Source organism: Heterocephalus glaber, unplaced genomic scaffold, assembly GCF_053883595.1.
Source record: "Heterocephalus glaber isolate CG9 unplaced genomic scaffold, H.glaber_assembly_v1.0 deba00000474, whole genome shotgun sequence".
NCBI classification, from domain to species: Eukaryota; Metazoa; Chordata; class Mammalia; order Rodentia; family Bathyergidae; genus Heterocephalus; species Heterocephalus glaber.
Genome location: NW_028258146.1, coordinates 3,210,361 through 3,228,823, shown reverse-complemented (window position 1 = coordinate 3,228,823; position 18,463 = coordinate 3,210,361). Strand labels below are relative to the sequence as shown.

General features: G+C 39.1%; 1 protein-coding gene across 14 annotated transcripts in view; it reads left to right on the top strand.

Moving 5' to 3' along the window:
• Arhgap44 (Rho GTPase activating protein 44) overlaps positions 1-18,463 on the top strand; it is a 188,894-nt gene that overhangs the window by 92,248 nt on the left and 78,183 nt on the right. For 12 of the 14 annotated variants that reach the window (XM_087204396.1, XM_021249000.2, XM_087204400.1 and 9 more), the window contains exons 2-3: positions 12,518-12,557; positions 13,261-13,365. In XM_087204396.1, the coding sequence (XP_087060522.1) occupies positions 12,518-12,557; positions 13,261-13,365 (145 nt within the window). Of the gene's footprint in view, positions 1-12,517; positions 12,558-13,260; positions 13,366-18,463 lie in introns of those variants that run through there. The other 2 variants (XM_004870739.4, XM_021249001.2) reach the window with 2 other exon arrangements.

The window sequence follows — 18,463 nt, the reverse complement described above, 5'->3', positions numbered from 1 at the left end:
CACAAGCCAGTGAATGGTTCTTAACACAAACCAGAGTCACCAGGAGGGATAAAGTAGATTGCAGATCATTTCCCAGAGTTTCTGATTCAATTGGTCTGAGCTGGGGCCTGAGAACTTGCATTTCTAACCAATTCCAATGTCGTGACACTTGCTGTTGGCGGTCCAGGGACCATTCTTCAGCATTTTGTACCCAGGCAATGATTACAATAATATAAAATAATAGTTTCATTTTCTCATCCAAAAGATTGGCATAATAACACTTCCTGCTTGTAAGGAATATGATTATAGTAACTATATTAATCTTATTTTCTGTGCTCTTGTTCTGAGATCTGGGGCCTCTCTGGAGAGGGCTGGATTCTTCCTAGAGACAGCAAGCAACTTGCCTGCAAGCACCAGCTTCATATGCAAACCAGCTAATTCCTTCCTGGACCCAGCTTCCTTGAGGTGCCCAGAGTTCAGGCCACTGCCCTCTGGCCCTGTGTCCTTGCAAGGCCAGGCACTGGACAGTTAGGGGCCATTCCTAGAGCCGCCCAGGGCCTGCTAAAGTGACTAAAACTGCACAATCCCCAACCTGCTCTTTTGCACTCTCCCCCTTCCCCCAGTACTGAAGATTCAATCCAAAGCCTTTGCACTGAGTTGCATCCCCCAGGTTGTTTTTATTTTTTCACTTTGAAGCATAGTCTCATTCATTTGCTGAGCTGTCCAGGCTAGGCTCAAACTTGCATTCCTTCTGCCTCAGCCTGGTCCCAGAGTGCTGGGACTATAGGCATGCGCCACATGCTGGGGCCTAAACCTGCTCATTTTCTTAGCCAGCCTTCCCCGTTCCTTCCCACAGATCCTCTGTAAAGGCTCTTGCCTGCACTTTCTGCTCACTCCCATGCAGCCCTGATGCCTCTTCTGAGGCCTGGGTGGTGTGGTGTGGATGTGCCTAGTGATTGAAGGTCATAAGTATCAGCTTCTTCCTAACAGTCACTTCCACATCAGTGTTCTTAGTATCTGTACCCAACTAAAGCAAAATCCTGGGTGCATTTCACAATAGTAATAATGCTTCTAAAGCACTCACAGACTGCTTTAAGCCTCAGGCAAAAGGGAACCATGTGGAGGGTAGTTTAGGAAGGGTGTCTAAGGGGGCTGTGAAGGACGAATGAGAGGTGGGCTGGAAGGCTGTAGTAGTTCAGGGGGGATCTCTGAGGGACCTAGATTGGGACTCTGCAAGTAGAAAGGGGCCCATAGCTGCTAAAAATATTAGCAATATAAAATTAAGAGGATTTGGTAATATCATCACTGTTGAAAATTGATGTCTTAACTTATGTGAAATGGTTTATAATAAGACTTCCTCTCCTTTATTAAAGCAACTTCTTTGCTTCACTCAGTGGCTTCTCAATGCTTGGTTCTCAGGCCAAATAAATCTCTTTTTATGCTGAGGCCTGAACTCCTAAATAGCATGTCAGGAAGATGTCCCGAGTGAAGATATACTGTCATGATAATTTTCTTCAGTTTCACATTTCCTGCAGTGTGATCAGTACTGGTGTTCATCTGTGCCATAGTTATCAATTGGGTGTCACTTGAAATGTTTTCCCAGTTTCATAGATTGAGAAATGAGAGATTAGCTAAAATTAAAACCATTTTTATTGCAGAACTTCTCTGAGCTTTTAATGTTTGAATGAGATTCTGAATGGAGAGTATAATATTCTTTTTTTTTGTTTTGAGACAGGGTCTCCCTATGTAGTTCAGGCTGGCCTTGAACTCATTATGTAGTCCAGGCTGGCCGTGTTTCTCTAATTCATTTGTCCAAAGAATCTTTTCCTTCAGAATATCTTATAAGTCTGTTTCTTTATGGAATGCATTTTGGGAAATGCCACCGTGACCTAACAAGTTGATGTATAATTCTGGTGACAATCAACAGTTTTGTGGGTGGTGCTGATTGTTCTGAAGTGTATAAATAGAACAGTGCACACTCCTTAGATCAATTTGCCATATCTTTGTTTTGCTTTTAGTGTGTTGAGTAAAAAAATTAAATAATAAAAAAGTCATGACTTGTACCCCAGTGTCACCTACACAGTACCTGTCACCCTGCAGAATGACTTATCCCTTGAAAATGGTGGAGAGTGCTCATTGTCTGGATGAATGATACTGTCTTTCATTTACAAAGATGAAGCTGAAAATACCAGCCTTCCTAAAAAATAAGATCGTCTGTGGGGCTGCCTTCCTTCCTTGAAAGAAGATCGACTTACACTGGCTTTTAATGCCCTAGTGGAGGAGCATGGGTGGAGTAATGCAGGAGAGAGTTGCAAATGAGACAAGACCCTGGTTTGGCTAAATAAGTATCCTCCTTTGCTTCTCCCAACTCAACATTGATGAGTCTCTCAGTCAAAATAACTTTTTCTAGAATTTTCTTAACTCCATATGATCTTCAGGTAAATTTGTGGCCCACAATTTTTAGGAACAAAGCTGAAGCCAAGCCTGGTGGTATATGCCTGTAATCTCAGCACTCTGGGAGGCTGAGACAGGAGTACTGAAAGTTCGAGCCTAGCCTGAACAACTTAGTGACTCACTGAGACCCTGTCTCAAAAGGGCTGGAGTTGTAGGTAATTGTGAAGCGCTTGGGTTCAGTCCCCAGTACTGCCCTCTTCTTCCCAAAAAAGAAAAAATTGAGCAGAATTTGTCTCTGGTACAAGATCTTTTTCCTTCCAAGGAGAGAGCTTGTTGCTCTCATAGCTGTGCAGCTACAATACTTTTATTTATTATCTTAATTTATGTGTAGTTAATATGTGACTAACTGCTATAACTACCTGTCAGGATGCCCTAAAATTGAGCCACTTATTTGTGGCAGGACCCCTAGAAGACATGACCATGGATGCTCTTCTCTCAGAGACCTGTGTGGCAGCTCACTGGACTTCTAAATGTGTGTCCTTTAATAGCAGGCTAATGTTAGAGATTCATCTTACATACAAACATGAGAATCATTTTACAAAGAGCAGCACAGCTTTTCAAGATTTCTTTTTCAAGACTATTATTCACATCACTGGTGGAAGTAGGAAGAAACTGGAACCCTCCCTAACATCCATGTGGGATATTTATCAAACACTCAGTCTGGGCTGTGTGTACCAGGGAATGGTGTGCAGCTACTAAGTTGGGTCTATCTAGGCCCATAGGGAAAGAAACTAAGGAAACTGGTAACATGAAAATGATACACGGATGTGTGAGGGGTGCCTGTATGAAGCATCTCATTTTTAAATGACATATCTAAGATGAAATTCTGTACACATGCTAATGAATCTGTGTGAGAACAAGAGACAGAGACTGAAAGAGGCAGAGAGACAGCCTGAGAGGTGCCCAGCCATTAATGGTGAGTAGCTCTGGTGCTTGGGATGTGGAAAATCTTTCACATCTCTGTTCAGTGATTTTTGAAGAATTTTATGAGTATTGTAATCATATACAGGTCAATATTAAAATTTACCTTTTTTTACTCCCCTATTCAGTAAATTATCCAGTTTTTATTCTTAAAGGAATTGATTGTAAGACAAGAAATATTTACTAAAGTAAAATAAAGAATGAAATATGAATGAAAAATGAAAGAAAGGACATAGTTGTCTGACCCAGTAACCATGGGCTCCCTGCAAAGTGCTTCTCTTTCTGTCCTCTCTGTGTTCCTTTGCTGCTGGGTAGGGAGTGTGCCAGGCCATGAGCTGTTCTGTCATCTCATGTACAAATGGACATGACCCCGTCAACCATCCATTCACATTTCCAGTGGCTTTCATATTACAATTGACTCAGCACCTCTGCTGTTGAACATGAAGTGTTTTCCAGCTTTTCAAAACCAAAGCAGAACTGAAGGGAAAATATGTGTCTATAAATCTTATTGTTTCAAACAGATCTCTACACATAGAATTTCCAACTCAAATGTATACAGGTTTTGAAATTGTTGGCCACAGAATTCACATGTGAGGCCTCTACACTGAAGTGAACCTTAAAGTGGAAGGCAGCAGCTGTCCAGACCCTGTACTGGACACCTGAGGTGAAGGGAGAGTGGAGCAGCCATTGGGGAGGCCACCATAGTACCTGGGAGGGAACCAAGGGGTAGGGAAGCCAGGGCCCAGCCCTCCTGTGCTCCACAACTCAGCTTCTCAGCAAAGTGTCCCATGCTGTGCACTGGACAGATGGGGCAAGTCTGGCCGCCCTGCCCTGATGCTCTCCCTGCAGGTCTGTGGCTCCTCTCTCACTCAGGGACGCTCCCAGTAGGTAGGTCATTGTGTTTTTAGTCTTCTGAGAATTATTTATGCTACATCTATGCATAAATACTTAGTCCTTAGTTTTTATTAGCTTTTCTACATCTTTTGCTCTATGCGTTAATTACAGATATTTCCATATTTATATTATGAAACATACTAAGATGCCATGAACTAAATCTAGAACCAAAACATTACAGTTTCTGGTGATGATCTCTATATGTCTTTTCCAGATTTAATCTCTTTCCCACAGAAAACCAGTATTTAAAGTTTGGTGAACTTCTCTTGCTTTATTTTTGTTTTACTACATATGTATTTATCCTTTCATAAAGTGTTGCTTAATGGTTTGGGTTTTGAGCTTTGTGAAAATAGTATCATAATTTAATTATTGGAGCCTTGTTTTTCTATTTTGTTTTGTTTTGTTTCATTTTGTTTTGTTTTTTGCCAATGTTACACTTCTAAGATTTCACTCACATTGTTTTGGGTAATTTTGTATTGTCATTTTTATTACCACATGATACTGGATGTCAATATGTGAATATGTTCCAATTTTTTTTTCTCTTCTTAATCCCTGTGTTTCAAATGCAGATCCCAACCCATTAGTGATAGTAAAATCACTTTAATGAGCATAGTAGAAAATGTTAGGGTGCATCAAACATAGATTAAGGATTGTTCTATTAAGAAGTTGTCTTAGTTTCTTTTCTCTTTGATGAGACAAAATACCCAATACCCACAAGTTAAGGGAGGAAACATTTATTTAGTTCAGTTTGTAGAGGTCTCAGTTCATAGTCCAAGGCAGGGTGGCATGGAAGAGGGGCATTACAGAGGAGAAATAGTCAATGGCAAGCAGGCAGGGCAGGCGAGAGCACATTAGTCCTCTCATGGTATTGAGTAGAAACCCACTTTCTTTTTTCCTTCATATGTATAAACAGCTGGTGAATACTACTTATTAAATAATTCCTTTTCTCCTCCCCATGTTTCCCAATCATAGATATGACCTTTACCAGCTATCATTTTTCTATATCTGAGTGGGTCTGTTCCTAGCACTCTCGTGTATTCCAATGACCAATGTCACTCCTAATGTATTTTCTTAATTACTGTGATTTGAGAAGTTTAATATCTGGTAGCAAAGCTCTCTCAATTACTCTTCTCAAGGATAATCTTTGGTTATATGTATTCTTAACTCTTTTACATTTTTACGTATATTTTGGGTTGAACTTTAAAAATTTTTTTTTTAAATCCTTATTAAGATGTTTGATTGTGGTGGGCAGGGTGGTGCATACCTGTAATCCCAGCTATTAGAGAGGCTGAATAAGGAGGACGAGAAGTTTGAGGCCAGCCTGGACAATTTGGAAAGACCCATCTCAAAATAAAATTTAAAAGGGCTGAGATAAAGCTCAATGGTAGAGCACTTACCTAGCCTTATGTTCAATTCTGAGTACTGAAAAAAAATTTATTGAAGTCTCATAGATGTGAAGAAAACTATTTTTTATATTTGTCATGAGATGCAACAAATTTTACTAAATAATTTGAATTTTTGAGTCTTGTTTTTATTATTTTGTTTGGCAAAGTGATGAATTACACTTGCAGATTTCTAAACTTAAATGAATTACATTCTGGCAGTTAATCTAACTTGTTCATAATGCATTAATTTATTTTGTTGAGAAATGGTGTATCATTTAAATGTATATGACTGATCTTTCATTTTTCTTGTACTGCGCTTTTCTGGTGATACTTGTCTCCTAAGAGATGCATATTTTTGCTTCTTTTTCTGTTCCCCCTTTTTTTTTTTTTCTGAGTACCAGAGATTGAACTCAGGACCTTGGATTTGCCAGGTAGGCTTGGAGCTGCTGAGCTACATCCCTGGCCCTATTCCTTTTTTAAGAGTTGTGGCTTTATCTAGATGTCCCTCAAAAGCCTCATGCAGTCTTTTTCGAAGGTAGCTAAATCTGGAATGTGTGATGGTAGGATTAAGGGAGTGTGATTACTAAACCACTACACATGAATGATTGGTTTGGCTAATTCTGAGTAAGATAAAAGGAGCAGAAAGACACTGTTAAGCTTTCTTGTTGCCTTGCTGCTGAAACCTCCTAGAACTGTAAGCCAAATAAACCCCTTCACCTCTAACTTTGGGTGTCAGATATTTTGTTTCAACAATGAAAGAAAAGTAGCTAACACAAGAGTGTAAATTTGGAAATTAACACTTCTTGAAAGCTTACCTACAAAACATCTTGGTCCTGTTTTCTTTTTGGAAAGATATTTAGTTGCTGCCTTCATTTCTTTAATATATGTAAGATTCTTCAGGCTTCTTATTAATTAAGTCAATTTTCACTTGTTTTGTTTGTCTATTGGACCATTTTGTCTACATTTTTGAGTAAAATTGTTCCTAAGTTTTATTTCTCTTTCTCATCTCTGCAACTTGTGTTTATATTCCATATTTATTTTTTATATCATTTATCTTTTCTTTCTCATAGTTTTGTATCTTGCATAAATCATGTAGAGGTTTGCCATTTTGTTAGTCTTTTCAAAGAACTAACTTATATTGACTTCTTTCTATTTTAGTAATTTCTTTATTATTTTCTTCTATTTTATTGAAGTTTATTCTATCTACATTTATATTTTTCAGGTACCTTAGTCTCTTTTCTAATATAAGCAATAAGTATCACTCTGCTATCTGACAAGTTTGATAGGAAGTGTTTTCATTGTTTCTCAATTCTAAATATTAAAATTTCTAACAGTAATTCTTTTTGACCTATGAGCTACTTAAGAGTTTAAACATTTTCAAATTATTTTATCTTACATTTTAACTTATTACCTATTTCAATGTACATTGCATTGTTTTTAGAGAACATTATCTGTATGTATCTATCATCCTTTTCTGTTTATTGAGAAGTGCTTTATAGGCTGGTGTTATGGCTTCTATCTAGATGTCTCCTCAGAACCTCATGCAGTCATGGCTGGGGAGTTTTGAAGGTGGCTGGATTGGAGTGTGATACTGGGATTAAGGGTGTGGATAATGGAAGCCCCATCCTGGCCATGGGTGGCACCAATCAATAAGGCTTATAGCCTGTATGGAATATATCCTGCTGCTCACTGCTTCGGCTGTTTTCTACCTTCCTGCCTGCCACGCCATGGGAAGTTTCTCCTCTGTGATGCTCTTCTGCCATCCTGCCCTTGGACCGACTATGGGCTGAAGCCTCTAAAAACTGTGAGCCAAAATAAACCTTTCCTCCTTTCACTTGTGGGTATCAGATAATTCTGTCTCAACAATGACAAAAGTTAACTGAGACGGCTGGTAAAATGATTGGTTTTTGGAAATGAATTATGTGCGTGAGAAGATTTCACCTTCTCTATGATTAGATTCAGAATTCTTTATATGCCTGTCAAATAAATTCTGTTATTTTAGAGTTTTCAAATACCCTATAGCTTTACTACCTCTTGTTAACTGAAGGAAGAATTATGATATCTTCTGTTATAATGTTTAGGGCTTCCTTGAGCTTCTGTCAGTTTGTATTTATATATTCTGTGATTCTTATCAGGTATACCTGAGTTCAGAATTCTCATAATTTCTTGATGAGTTAAACTTTTTTATCACTATATTGCAATTTTATCCATTCAAAGTCTATTATATTAATTAAAAATAGCTTGGAGTTCAGGGTGTAGCTCAGTGGTAGACCGTTTGCCTGTCATGTGTGAGGCCCTGGGTTCTATACCTAGCACCACAAAACAAAAATAGAAACTTGATATTTCCACTCAAAGTCTATTTTCAAAGTTTATTTCTTTTTCTCTTTAAACTTAGGTTATTTATGTCTAACATACAGCTTTTATGATTAGCATCAAGCTGTATTTCTTATATTCAGACTGGTCATCTTTAGTTTTTTTACTGAAGTATTTAGTCCACTGATATTTTTCAATATATTTGAACTTGTATCTACTATTTTACTTTGTGGTTTTTAAATTATTTTCTATTGCTTCACCCACCACTACTTTTCCCTATTTGGTTCCTATCATTAAGCTTTTATTATTTTGCCTGTGTTACTCTGGAAGATATATACTTTGTTTCTGCCTACTTAGTGATATTCTTGAAGTGTTTATCATGTCTTAGTTTAACAAAAACTAAGCTGTTATTTCAGCTTCTTTAAAGAACATTGTTAGGAGCTCAGAATATTTCAATAATTTTTCCTCCTAGACTTACTTGGTGTTGTTGTCAACTCTTAAAAAGGTTTCTATTTTTTTTTTTACTTTAAAAATTTATATAAAATAAAATTAACCGTTTGGGTGGACTTCTGTGAGTCTTAACACATACATAGATTTGTGTAAGCACCATCATAAGCAAAATGAGAGCAGTTCCATGACCTCAAAAAATTCCCTCATGTCAACCCTCTAGTGGTCAACCACCCCACTCCATGTCGCCCACTGCTCTGCTTTCTTTTCCTACAGTTTAGCTTTTTCTTAATGGAATATGATTGGAATCATTATGTATCTAACCTTTTGAGATGGGATTTTTTACATTGGGCATAATGGTTTTGACACTGATTCGTGTCATAACATGTGTCAATATTCCATTCCTGTGTATTGCTGGAGACTATTCCATTGTGCAAATGTTCCATAGTCTGTTTACCTTTTCACCCGTGGGAGGACATTTGGTTTGTTTCCAGATTTTTCAGTATTACAAATAAAACTATCAACATTCTCAGTGTGTGTGTTTGGGGGGTGGTTAAACATAAAATTTCATTTCTGTCAAGTAGCATTGCTAGGTCATGTGGCAAGTGTAAATTCAAGTTTATAAGAAATGATCATACTCTTCCAACAGTGGCTTTGTGTTATGGCGTGTGTCTAGATGTTCCCCTAAAACCTCATGGCGTCATAGGTGGGGCTTTTTCAGAGGTAGCTAGATCTAGAGTTTGATGCTGGAATTGATTCATGGTGCAGTGCTAGGCTCAAGCACTCTAGGATTAAGGGTGTGAATGCTACCTACCCTTAGTATCCTGGATAAGATAAAAGCGGCAGAAAGATGCCAATAAGGCCCCTTGCTTGCTTCCTTTGCTACTTTCTGCCATGCCACTCTGCCTTGGAGCCAGGCCAACTATGGACTGAAAGCTCTACAGACTGTAAGCCAAATAAACTTTTCCTCTTTAACTTGGGCATTGAGTATTTTGTCTTAGCAATGAGAGAAAAGTAACTAAGACACTGTGTCATTATTTAGGGTTTAACCCCAACAGTTTGTGAGAGTTCCAGGGATTCCATCTTCTCCAGAACTTGAGATCTGTGGTGTGTGTGTGGCCATTCTAGTACTTGTATTTTATTTTTATTTTTATTTTTTTTGGTGCTGGGGATTGAACTTGGGTCTTTGCACTTGCGAGGCAGGCGGCAGAACCACTGAGCTAAATCCCCCACCTCTTGTATTTTATTTTGGTATCAATTCACACTTTACTAATGGACAACAATGTTGAGGAACTTTCCTTGTGCTTTTTTGGCATCAACGTATTTTCCTTGGTCAAATTTCTGCTCAGGTTTTTTGCCTATTTTTAAGAGAATTTTTTTCTTATTGAACATGAGAATTCTGTGTATAACTTAGATACAACTCTTTTTTATATATATGATGCACATATATTTTTTCTCTTTTTGGGTGTTATATTTTCATCTTTTTTTTTTTTTTGGTACCAGGGATCGAACTCAGATCCTTCCTCTTGCAAGGCAGGCGGCAGAACCACTGAGCCCCGGCCCCATATTTTCATCTTTTAACAGTGTTTCAAAGAGCAAAAGATTTTCATTTTGAAGAAGTCTAATTGTAGCAGGGTTTTTCTTCTTTTATGAATCATGCTTTTGCTGTTGTACCAGTATCTATGAACCCATGGTTTCAATCAGTATCATGGATATTTCCTCCTATGTTTTCTGGGAAAATGTTATGACTTAACCAAGGCATGGTGGCATGTACCTTTAATCCAGGCATGGTGGCATGTACCTTGCTATTCTGCAGGCTGAGGCAGGAGGATCACAAGTTTAGGGCCAACCTGGGCAACCTAGCAAGACTTTGTCTTTAAATAAAAAATAGAGACATCTGGGCATGTAGCTTGGTGATAGTGCACCCCTGGGTTCAGTTGTTAGTATTGGACACACACACACACATCAAAAAAACCCAAACTTTGTTTTTTATTGAAGTCTATGACTTCATACATTAACTACTATATATGCTGTGGAGAATGGGCCAGGATTCCTATTTTTGCATATCAATGTATTCTATCCCAATTTGTTGCAAAGACTCTTCTGCTCCATTGAGTTACTTTTGTGCTTGTGTCAAGATTAGTTGGTCATATTTGTCTCATATATTTCTGGACTCTATTCTGTCCCACTGATCTAGGTTTCTGTCTTTTGCCAATACTATACTTTTATTTAATTTTATAGTATATCTTAAAATTGGATCTTGTGATTCCAACAACTTTAGTTTTCTTCCTAGAAATAGTTTCAGTTATTTTATTTCCTTTATACTTTAATATCAGTTTCAGAGACAGTCTGTACAGCAAATCCTGTTGAAACCTTGACTGGGATGACATTTAATATATGGTTGGTTTGGGGAAAACTGGCATCTTTGCTGTGAGGGTGTGATTGAAAAGTATAATATATGTTTAAATTTTTAAAAATGTGTCGCAGTAAACAACACATTGCCATTAATACCCCTTGAAACACTCCCCCATGCTTCAAACACACTTATCCCAGCATTCTTGCCACTTTTCCGAAGCAGTTCTAGAAAGTCCTCTTTTGAGAGTGTCTTTAGTTTCATTGTCATGGCTGCCTTGATGTGCGGAATCATTTCAAAGTGTTTACCTTTAATGGTCATTTTGATTTTGGGTTTGACTTTGGGGAAGAGCCAGAGATTGCATTGTGCCAGATCCTGGGAATGAGATGAATGAGGACACATTGTAATGTTTTTACACATCTGCCTTTTCTTTGAAAGGCAAGTGGCAGCAGCATTCACTGTATTTTTTATTACTCATGTACAGACATTCACGAAAGAGGGCTTCCAGAACTGCCTCAGAAATTTGTAAGAACCATGGAATAAGTGTGTTTCAAGCTGGTGGGAAGGTTTTTGAGGGTGATTGATAGCAATGTGTCTTTTGCTATAATAAATTTTTTTAATTTAAAAATTCGCCATATATTTTGGTCACTCTTTTTTTTTTTTTTTTTTTTGGTACTGGGGATCAAACTTGGGTCCTTGGCTTGCGAGGCAGGCAGCGGAACCACTGAGCTAAATCCCCAGCTGCTTTGGTCACTCTTGATACGTTGCATTTTCTAGTCCACAGACATGATACATCTCTTCATTTATGTAGCTCTTCAGTGGTTTCCTTCATAAACACTTTGTAGTTTTCAGCCTGCAAGTTCTTTTTATGGGTCGTGTGTGTGTGTGTGTGTGTGTATTTGTGTGTGTGTGTGTGAGATGCCTATTAAAATTCTTATTTTTTTAAATTTTTATTAGTACTTATTTGCAGTAGATTGCATTCCTTGTGGAGAGTTGGTACATGCACATAACACATCTTAATTCTTTTTACTTCCCCTTCCCCACCTCTCACCCCCCTTCCTCTCTTCTTTGTATGTTTTGGTACACTGACACCTAAGAATTGTATTCTTAAAGTTATTGCCTCTGGTATTTTTTACAATTTCAGTGTTCATTGCAAGCATGTAGAAATAGTTTATTTCTGTATGTTTATCTTGGGTCATAAAATCTTGTTGAACTTATATAGTGATATGTAGTAATTTTATTTTTTTTGTATATTTCTTAGCATTTTCTGTGTAAACAATCATGTCATTTGAGAATAGTGACCTAATACTTGGTTGCCAGACATTGGTGTTACTTGCCCAGACTCAGTTACTGTCCCTGCGTTTGTCTTTTATTGATTCCTTCTCAGATTTCTGCTGCTTTTGCTTGCTTGCTTGGAGGAGGCCAAGGAACATAGATGTAGAAACCTACTTAATTCTGTGACTTAAAAAACACAACAAAACATGTCTGTGAACAAAAGAAGTGTATGTTTGTTGTGGTTAATTCAGCTCCTGATCTATTGCAGGAAATTCAAGAGTATCTTATTTGCCATGTTACAGGTGTTTCTTATTTAAGGTTCCCTATAACTTCCAGAATTGTCTCTATGTTCTCTTGCTAGGAGCTTCTGCTGTTAATGCCTCTGTTTTCCTAATGTTTGCTAAGAGATGAGAGTGGGGAATAATTATAAGACTGTGTTTTTAATATATTTTATTTTTATTTTTGTTATTGATATATTTCTCAATTTTCTCTTTAGGGCAGAAAAGACTGAAGTTCTGAGTGAAGACCTTCTTCAGGTAAGGCTGTCACCAACTATGGGCTCATGTCACCATTTTCCCTTCTAAAATAAAGCCATTCTCCATGCTGTATCAGCTGCTCCTGGGACTCTGTGTACAGACTGCTTGGAGCTATAACTTTTTGTGTTTCACAACAATGGTTTAGATTTTGGATACAGTTAGCCCTCCTGTATATGCACATCCACATCTGTGGATTCAACCAACGGTGGGTCAAAACTATTGAGAAAAAGATTGTATCAGTACTAAACATATACAGACTTTTATTATTGTCATTAATTTTTAAACAATGCAGTAGAGCAAGCATTTTATAACATTTACATTGTATTAAATATTATAAATAATCTACATGTAATTTTTACAGGAAGATGTGGATAGGTTAGATGCATTTACTATGCCTTTTTATATAAGGAATTTGAGCATCTGTGGATTTTGGTATCGACAGGGTTTTGGAACCAAACCCCTACAGATGCTGAAAGTGACTATATGATTTAGCTAAGTTTCTTGAGGACAGCTTTAAAGTCTTCGTTTTAAGGTTAGCAGGAGAGCTGTCGTGTCTCCAGTCAGTCCCCATCTAGCTCTCCAGCATTGGATGATACCTTCCCCAGAGTCCCCGGGAGACAGGGTCAAGCTTGTTCAGGCTGATGACCTCACCTCTCCTGACCTTGCCTTTCCCCCATGGCACCCCCTGTTGTTCTGTCTGCAGGTGGAGAAGCGCCTGGAGCTGGTAAAGCAAGTGTCCCACAGCACGCATAAGAAGCTCACTGCGTGTCTGCAGGGCCAGCAAGGGGCAGAGGCAGACAAGCGCTCTGTAAGTGCCCTTCATAGAGTCCCGGGCAACTCACACTTGCCTCCCAATGGCAAGGATCCCACTCCTCAGGCCTTGTTTTCTGTGGCTATTTATGTACCCACTTAATGTGTGTATGCATTAACCAAGCAAGCATAGCTTCTTATTTCTGCAGAGTGGCAACCCTTGCACTGTTCTTGCCCTTTATCCCTGCCTGAAACATTACCCCTCCCCAGGCAAGGTGAGGTCCTCCTTCTTGAGTTCCCCAGAGTGAGGCTCACAGGAGGGTGGCAGAGGCAAACCTGAAACCCCACCTTGAGGGGAGCTTTATCCTTGCTGGACATCTCACCTGTGATTCAGCTCATTCATAGATTCCATTGGCCCCAAAAGCACTTTAAGATCTCATGGAAAAAATGATGCCATGGTTTTAGAGGTTGTAAGTGATCTATAAAGGCCCTTGAAAATTGTTTTCACTATAATGAAACAGTAAAGAGGGCTTGCTAAATAAAGCTGCTCTAATATCTTTGCTTACAACCTATAACAGTAATAACAGGCATTGTAGAATATGGTTCCATTTCACACTTCTTGGTGTAAACAGTCTTGACAGTCTTACTTTCCTCTTAACCCCTGCTTCCCTCAAGTCTACTGGACAGTAAGATATTCTGAGACATGATTTGGATTCAATACCAGAGATGTGTAATCTGGGAGGACTTTTAGTCCTTCCTTGAGTTTACAACTTACATGTTTATTGTCAGATTTTTCTGACCTAGAGTTAGTGTTGACTTCCTCTTCACATGGCCTCACTGATCCCCCAGCTTGATTTAGCCTTGTCTCTGTTGGTTGTCAGGTCACACACCCAGGGCTTCCTCCTGTCTCCTTCTGAAGTGAAAATACCTGCTCTGTTTACTCTGTCAGTCATTTTTTCTTCTCTTCCCAGCCCTGGTTTCTTCTTTCTTAATAATATATACTTTATCCAATATGTTGGGACCAGCAGTGTTTTGGATTTCACATTTTTTTTAATACTGCTTGCGTATACATAAGAATGATCTTGGGGATGGACCCAAGTCTAAACATGAAACCCATTTGTGTTTCATATACACCTAATACACATAACCTGAAGTTAATTTTATGCTGTATATTTAGTGCACCTGTGTTTGGCTGTGGCCTGTCACATGAGGTCAGGTGTGGAATTTTCCACTGTGGCATCATATTGATGCTTAAAATGTTTCAGTTTGGAGTGGTTGGATTTTGTATTGTAAGATTAGGGATTTTTAACCTATATTCCAAGCAGGAATCACTTGTATGTGGTGTAAATAAAACTCACAGATCTGGAAAATAGCTATAGAAATAATTCTGTGTATGTCAGGAATTTCAGCAAAGGGAACCTGAGTAATCTAAAACAAGAGTTTGTAAAGTTACTTTGGACATAAAATCCTTCTATCTAATGTATATCAAATGTGGAACTCTGGGAGCTATTCCTGAGAGGGGCTTGGAGCCATGCCTGCCTTTGACCCACATCCTTTCTTTTACTCCAGGAAGCACTCTTTTTAAAATAACTGATCTTAAGTATGGTATATATTGATATCAAGAGTACCATCTAACTGTTATCACCAGAGGCTTGAAACCAGTCTTTGGTGTTTATAAGCCAATTAGTACTAGCATTTTTTTTTCTGGGATAAGACAGAGTTAACTAGATTTGTGGAGTTGTCATTGGATTGAGAGCCTTGAAAATTCTACCAGGAAGAAGTTTGGCTCCCTGAGTGTTCTAAAATGTAGTGACTTGCTGGCAAATTTAAGGTATGGCAAGAGATCAGAAGAGACTGCTGTTGAAAAGACAGTGTTCCTCACAATTCCAAAGAGGAGGGGACAGGACAGGCCACACAGGGTCATACAGGGAAGCACCAGGGTGGGTCAAGGAGCAGAAGAGCATGGATGTAAGCAAGAGACTATTACAATTTCTGCAGGCAGAAACAAGTGAGGCAGGGTAAGCAAGTTCAGGATTGCATTGTTTGAGCAACTTCAACAGTATTCACGGTGTAAGGGCTGTCCTTAGTTGCCTAGTACCTGGCTCCAGTGGGGCAATTAGGGCAAAAGAATATTGTCCTGGAGTGCGGGAAATGGTAAAAGAAGTGGCTGGAGTGTAGGCTTTGAATTGGTTGGTTTGTATATGGAAAGTGTGCTCTGATTGAGTTGTTTGCTCTCTCTAGGAATTGTCCAACCCTTACAGGGGCAGTTCCTCCAAAAACCCCAAGGCCCCAAGACCTGGTCAGAGCATCTGAATACAGAAAATAAAAGTCTTCATTACTGACTTCAGCAGAAAGACATTTAACATCTCACTTAACAAGGTGTCTGAAGTAGCTGTTCCTAAACCTTATTTAGCAGCTTTGGGTCACATCTTTGTAATGCTTGAGCTCCCACTTACGGTTGTAATGTGGCTGCTGCAGCTCCAGATATTAGGTCTTTACACAGCCACATAAGCAGGTGGTTAGAGCATGAATTATGGGAGAAAAAAATCTGTCTCAGAATTTATTTTGTGTTTCTTTAGCTGCAAGGGAGGCCAAGAAATGAAAATATGTCAGAGAGATAGGTTTGCCATTACCGGCTGTGATTCACCTGTGAGAACACACTCCATCCGGCTTCTCATAGAGGGACATTGTCAGCCCTGAAGGTTGCAGCCACATGTGTGCAGCAGTGGACCTGCAAACAGGGAACCTGTTTAGTTGACCTGGAAGAACTCTGCAATGGGTATGGTGCCCAAGCACAGGTAGATCAGGGATTTCAAGTCCTAGATCTTGTCAGTGGTTTCTTGGATTTATCAGTGTTTCTTTAGTATCCTATGACTGACTAATAATCAGAAAATCATTTTGTTCTAAAATAACACATCAGGAAGCTTAATAGGAAACGTGACACTTTCAAATTGTCTAAATACTGAAATAATATGTGTAGTTTGTTGAATTTAGGGAAATGTATCGAGATCTATGGAATGGGTGAAGAGGAAAAAGGAATTTTAAAAAGAGAATCTAAAAGAAAATAAATAAGAAAGATCAGGAAAAGGACAGAGGGAGGTCTGGATGACAGACACTAGCTAGGCAGGTCAGGTATCAAGAAGTTCAAGATTGTTACCTATGGAAGGAATGATGCCAACCAACATGAGCAGGTAGGTGAGCAGGTAGGGTCATAGCCTCTCAGTCTAGCTACTGTCATAGAGCCTCAGGATTAGGAGGGACTTTATGGATGTCCACACACCTCTGTGTTTTATTGGAATACTTATCAGTTGTTGTTATTATTTCTCTTAAGAAGGTCAGTAGTTCCTTAGCAGTTTAGTTATAACTTACAACACTTAAACTTTTATTATGTACCTTTAAAAGTTTCAGGCTTGTACCTCCTGGGCTAAGGTTTTATTAGAGAGCCACATGATCAGATTTGTTCATGATTATGTGAATAATAGGTTAATAGGATGGATGCTGTGATAGAAGTGAGGGCCAGTTAGATAACCATAAGAATCATGTGTGCGGGAGCGATAGGAACAGTGAAGAGTGAGAGATGTGCATACCCAGTAGAAATGGGGGAAGAGTATTCACACTGATAATTGAATGGATGTGGAGGTACAAGGAAGGAGAAGGGAGTTCATGTACTTTGGTTTGAGTGACTCTTGAATTCATACAGTTGAGATTCCCTGGGGGGAAAATACAAGTTGAGAAGACAAATGACCATTGAATTAAGAACCCCAAGAGCCGCAGCATTTCAGGCTCTACCTGGAAGGTCTAGCAAAGATCTAACCAATTGCTCCAATCTACAACCAAGATATCTTTTTTTTTTTTTTAAGGCAAGTGCTTTACCAATGAGCCGTACCCCAGCCCCCTAGACATCATCTTTTATTGTTTCCTTTCCATACCCCATAGCCAAGCTCTCTGCCGGCTTTTCCTCCAGAGAAATTCCATTTTGCTTTAACGTGTACCACACTCATTCAAGCATCTGGCATTATACAGTGGTTCCTACGATGTCCTTCCTCCAGCCTCTCCTCCTCCTCCTCCATTTTTCATCTTCTACAACAAGCCAAGTGAGTGTTTAAAGTGGTAATCAGATGATATCCCACTTCTGCTGAAATCTCACCAAAGGATTCCCATTGTAGAATAAAAATCTGAACTCCTTACATTGGCCCTCAGACCCTGGTGATATGTCTTCTACCTGCATCTCTGAGCTCAGCTCTTGCTTCTTCCTGTCAATCATCTTCCTCTGGCTGGGCTGACCTGTTCTGAACCAAATGCTGTACTGTATCCCTCTTGCGAGCCTTTGAGTTTGCTCTGGCCTCCATCTGGAAGCTAGGTAACAGCAACCTCTTATTGTTCAGTTCCTCTTCCATGTCACTTGCTCAGGGAGGCTTTCTCAAACCACCTAATTCATTTGCACCTTCCTCTCCTGTCCTATCACCCTATTTTATTATTCATGACATGTATGAGTATCTGAAGTCACTGTGATCATTGATTTCTGCTGCCAGTGTGTAAGCTCCATGGGAGCTGGGATCTTGTCGCTCTATCAGATATATTTTCATTTCCTTAAAAATGGCCTGTCACATGGTAGGCAGTGATAAAAATAGATCTGTGTCCTGAATGGATGGATGGTCTGTGAGTATTTTAGGCACAGAACCTGCCTTAAACACTAGCACACCAATTTGAACCCTTCCTGTTCTGTAACAGGAAATTTAGCATGATGGCTCAGAGCTTACTGGAATCTGACTACCCAAGGTTGCAGTTCAGCCCTAATGCTTTCTAATTTTGCCTGACCTTGGGAAAGTGAATTACTTCTTAATTCATAAGCCTTAGTTATTACCATTTGGGAAATGGTAATAGCAATAACCAATATAGTTGTTTGAGAGTTCAATGAGGTAATCTGTATAAATGCCTAGCACAGAACCTAAATTATGCAAATATTACAGATATCCGACATGCTGCTGTTAGTAATGCTCCACTGTCAGGCCCAGGTGACCATTTAGAACTATTGAGCCCTGAGCCACAAACCTGGGCTGTGTCTTTTGAGCATTAAATCACACTAGAGCACATTGCCTGGACTTGGAATTAGGGAATAGTAGAAAGCAGTTTTCAGAAATAAGGGATGAGAGAAT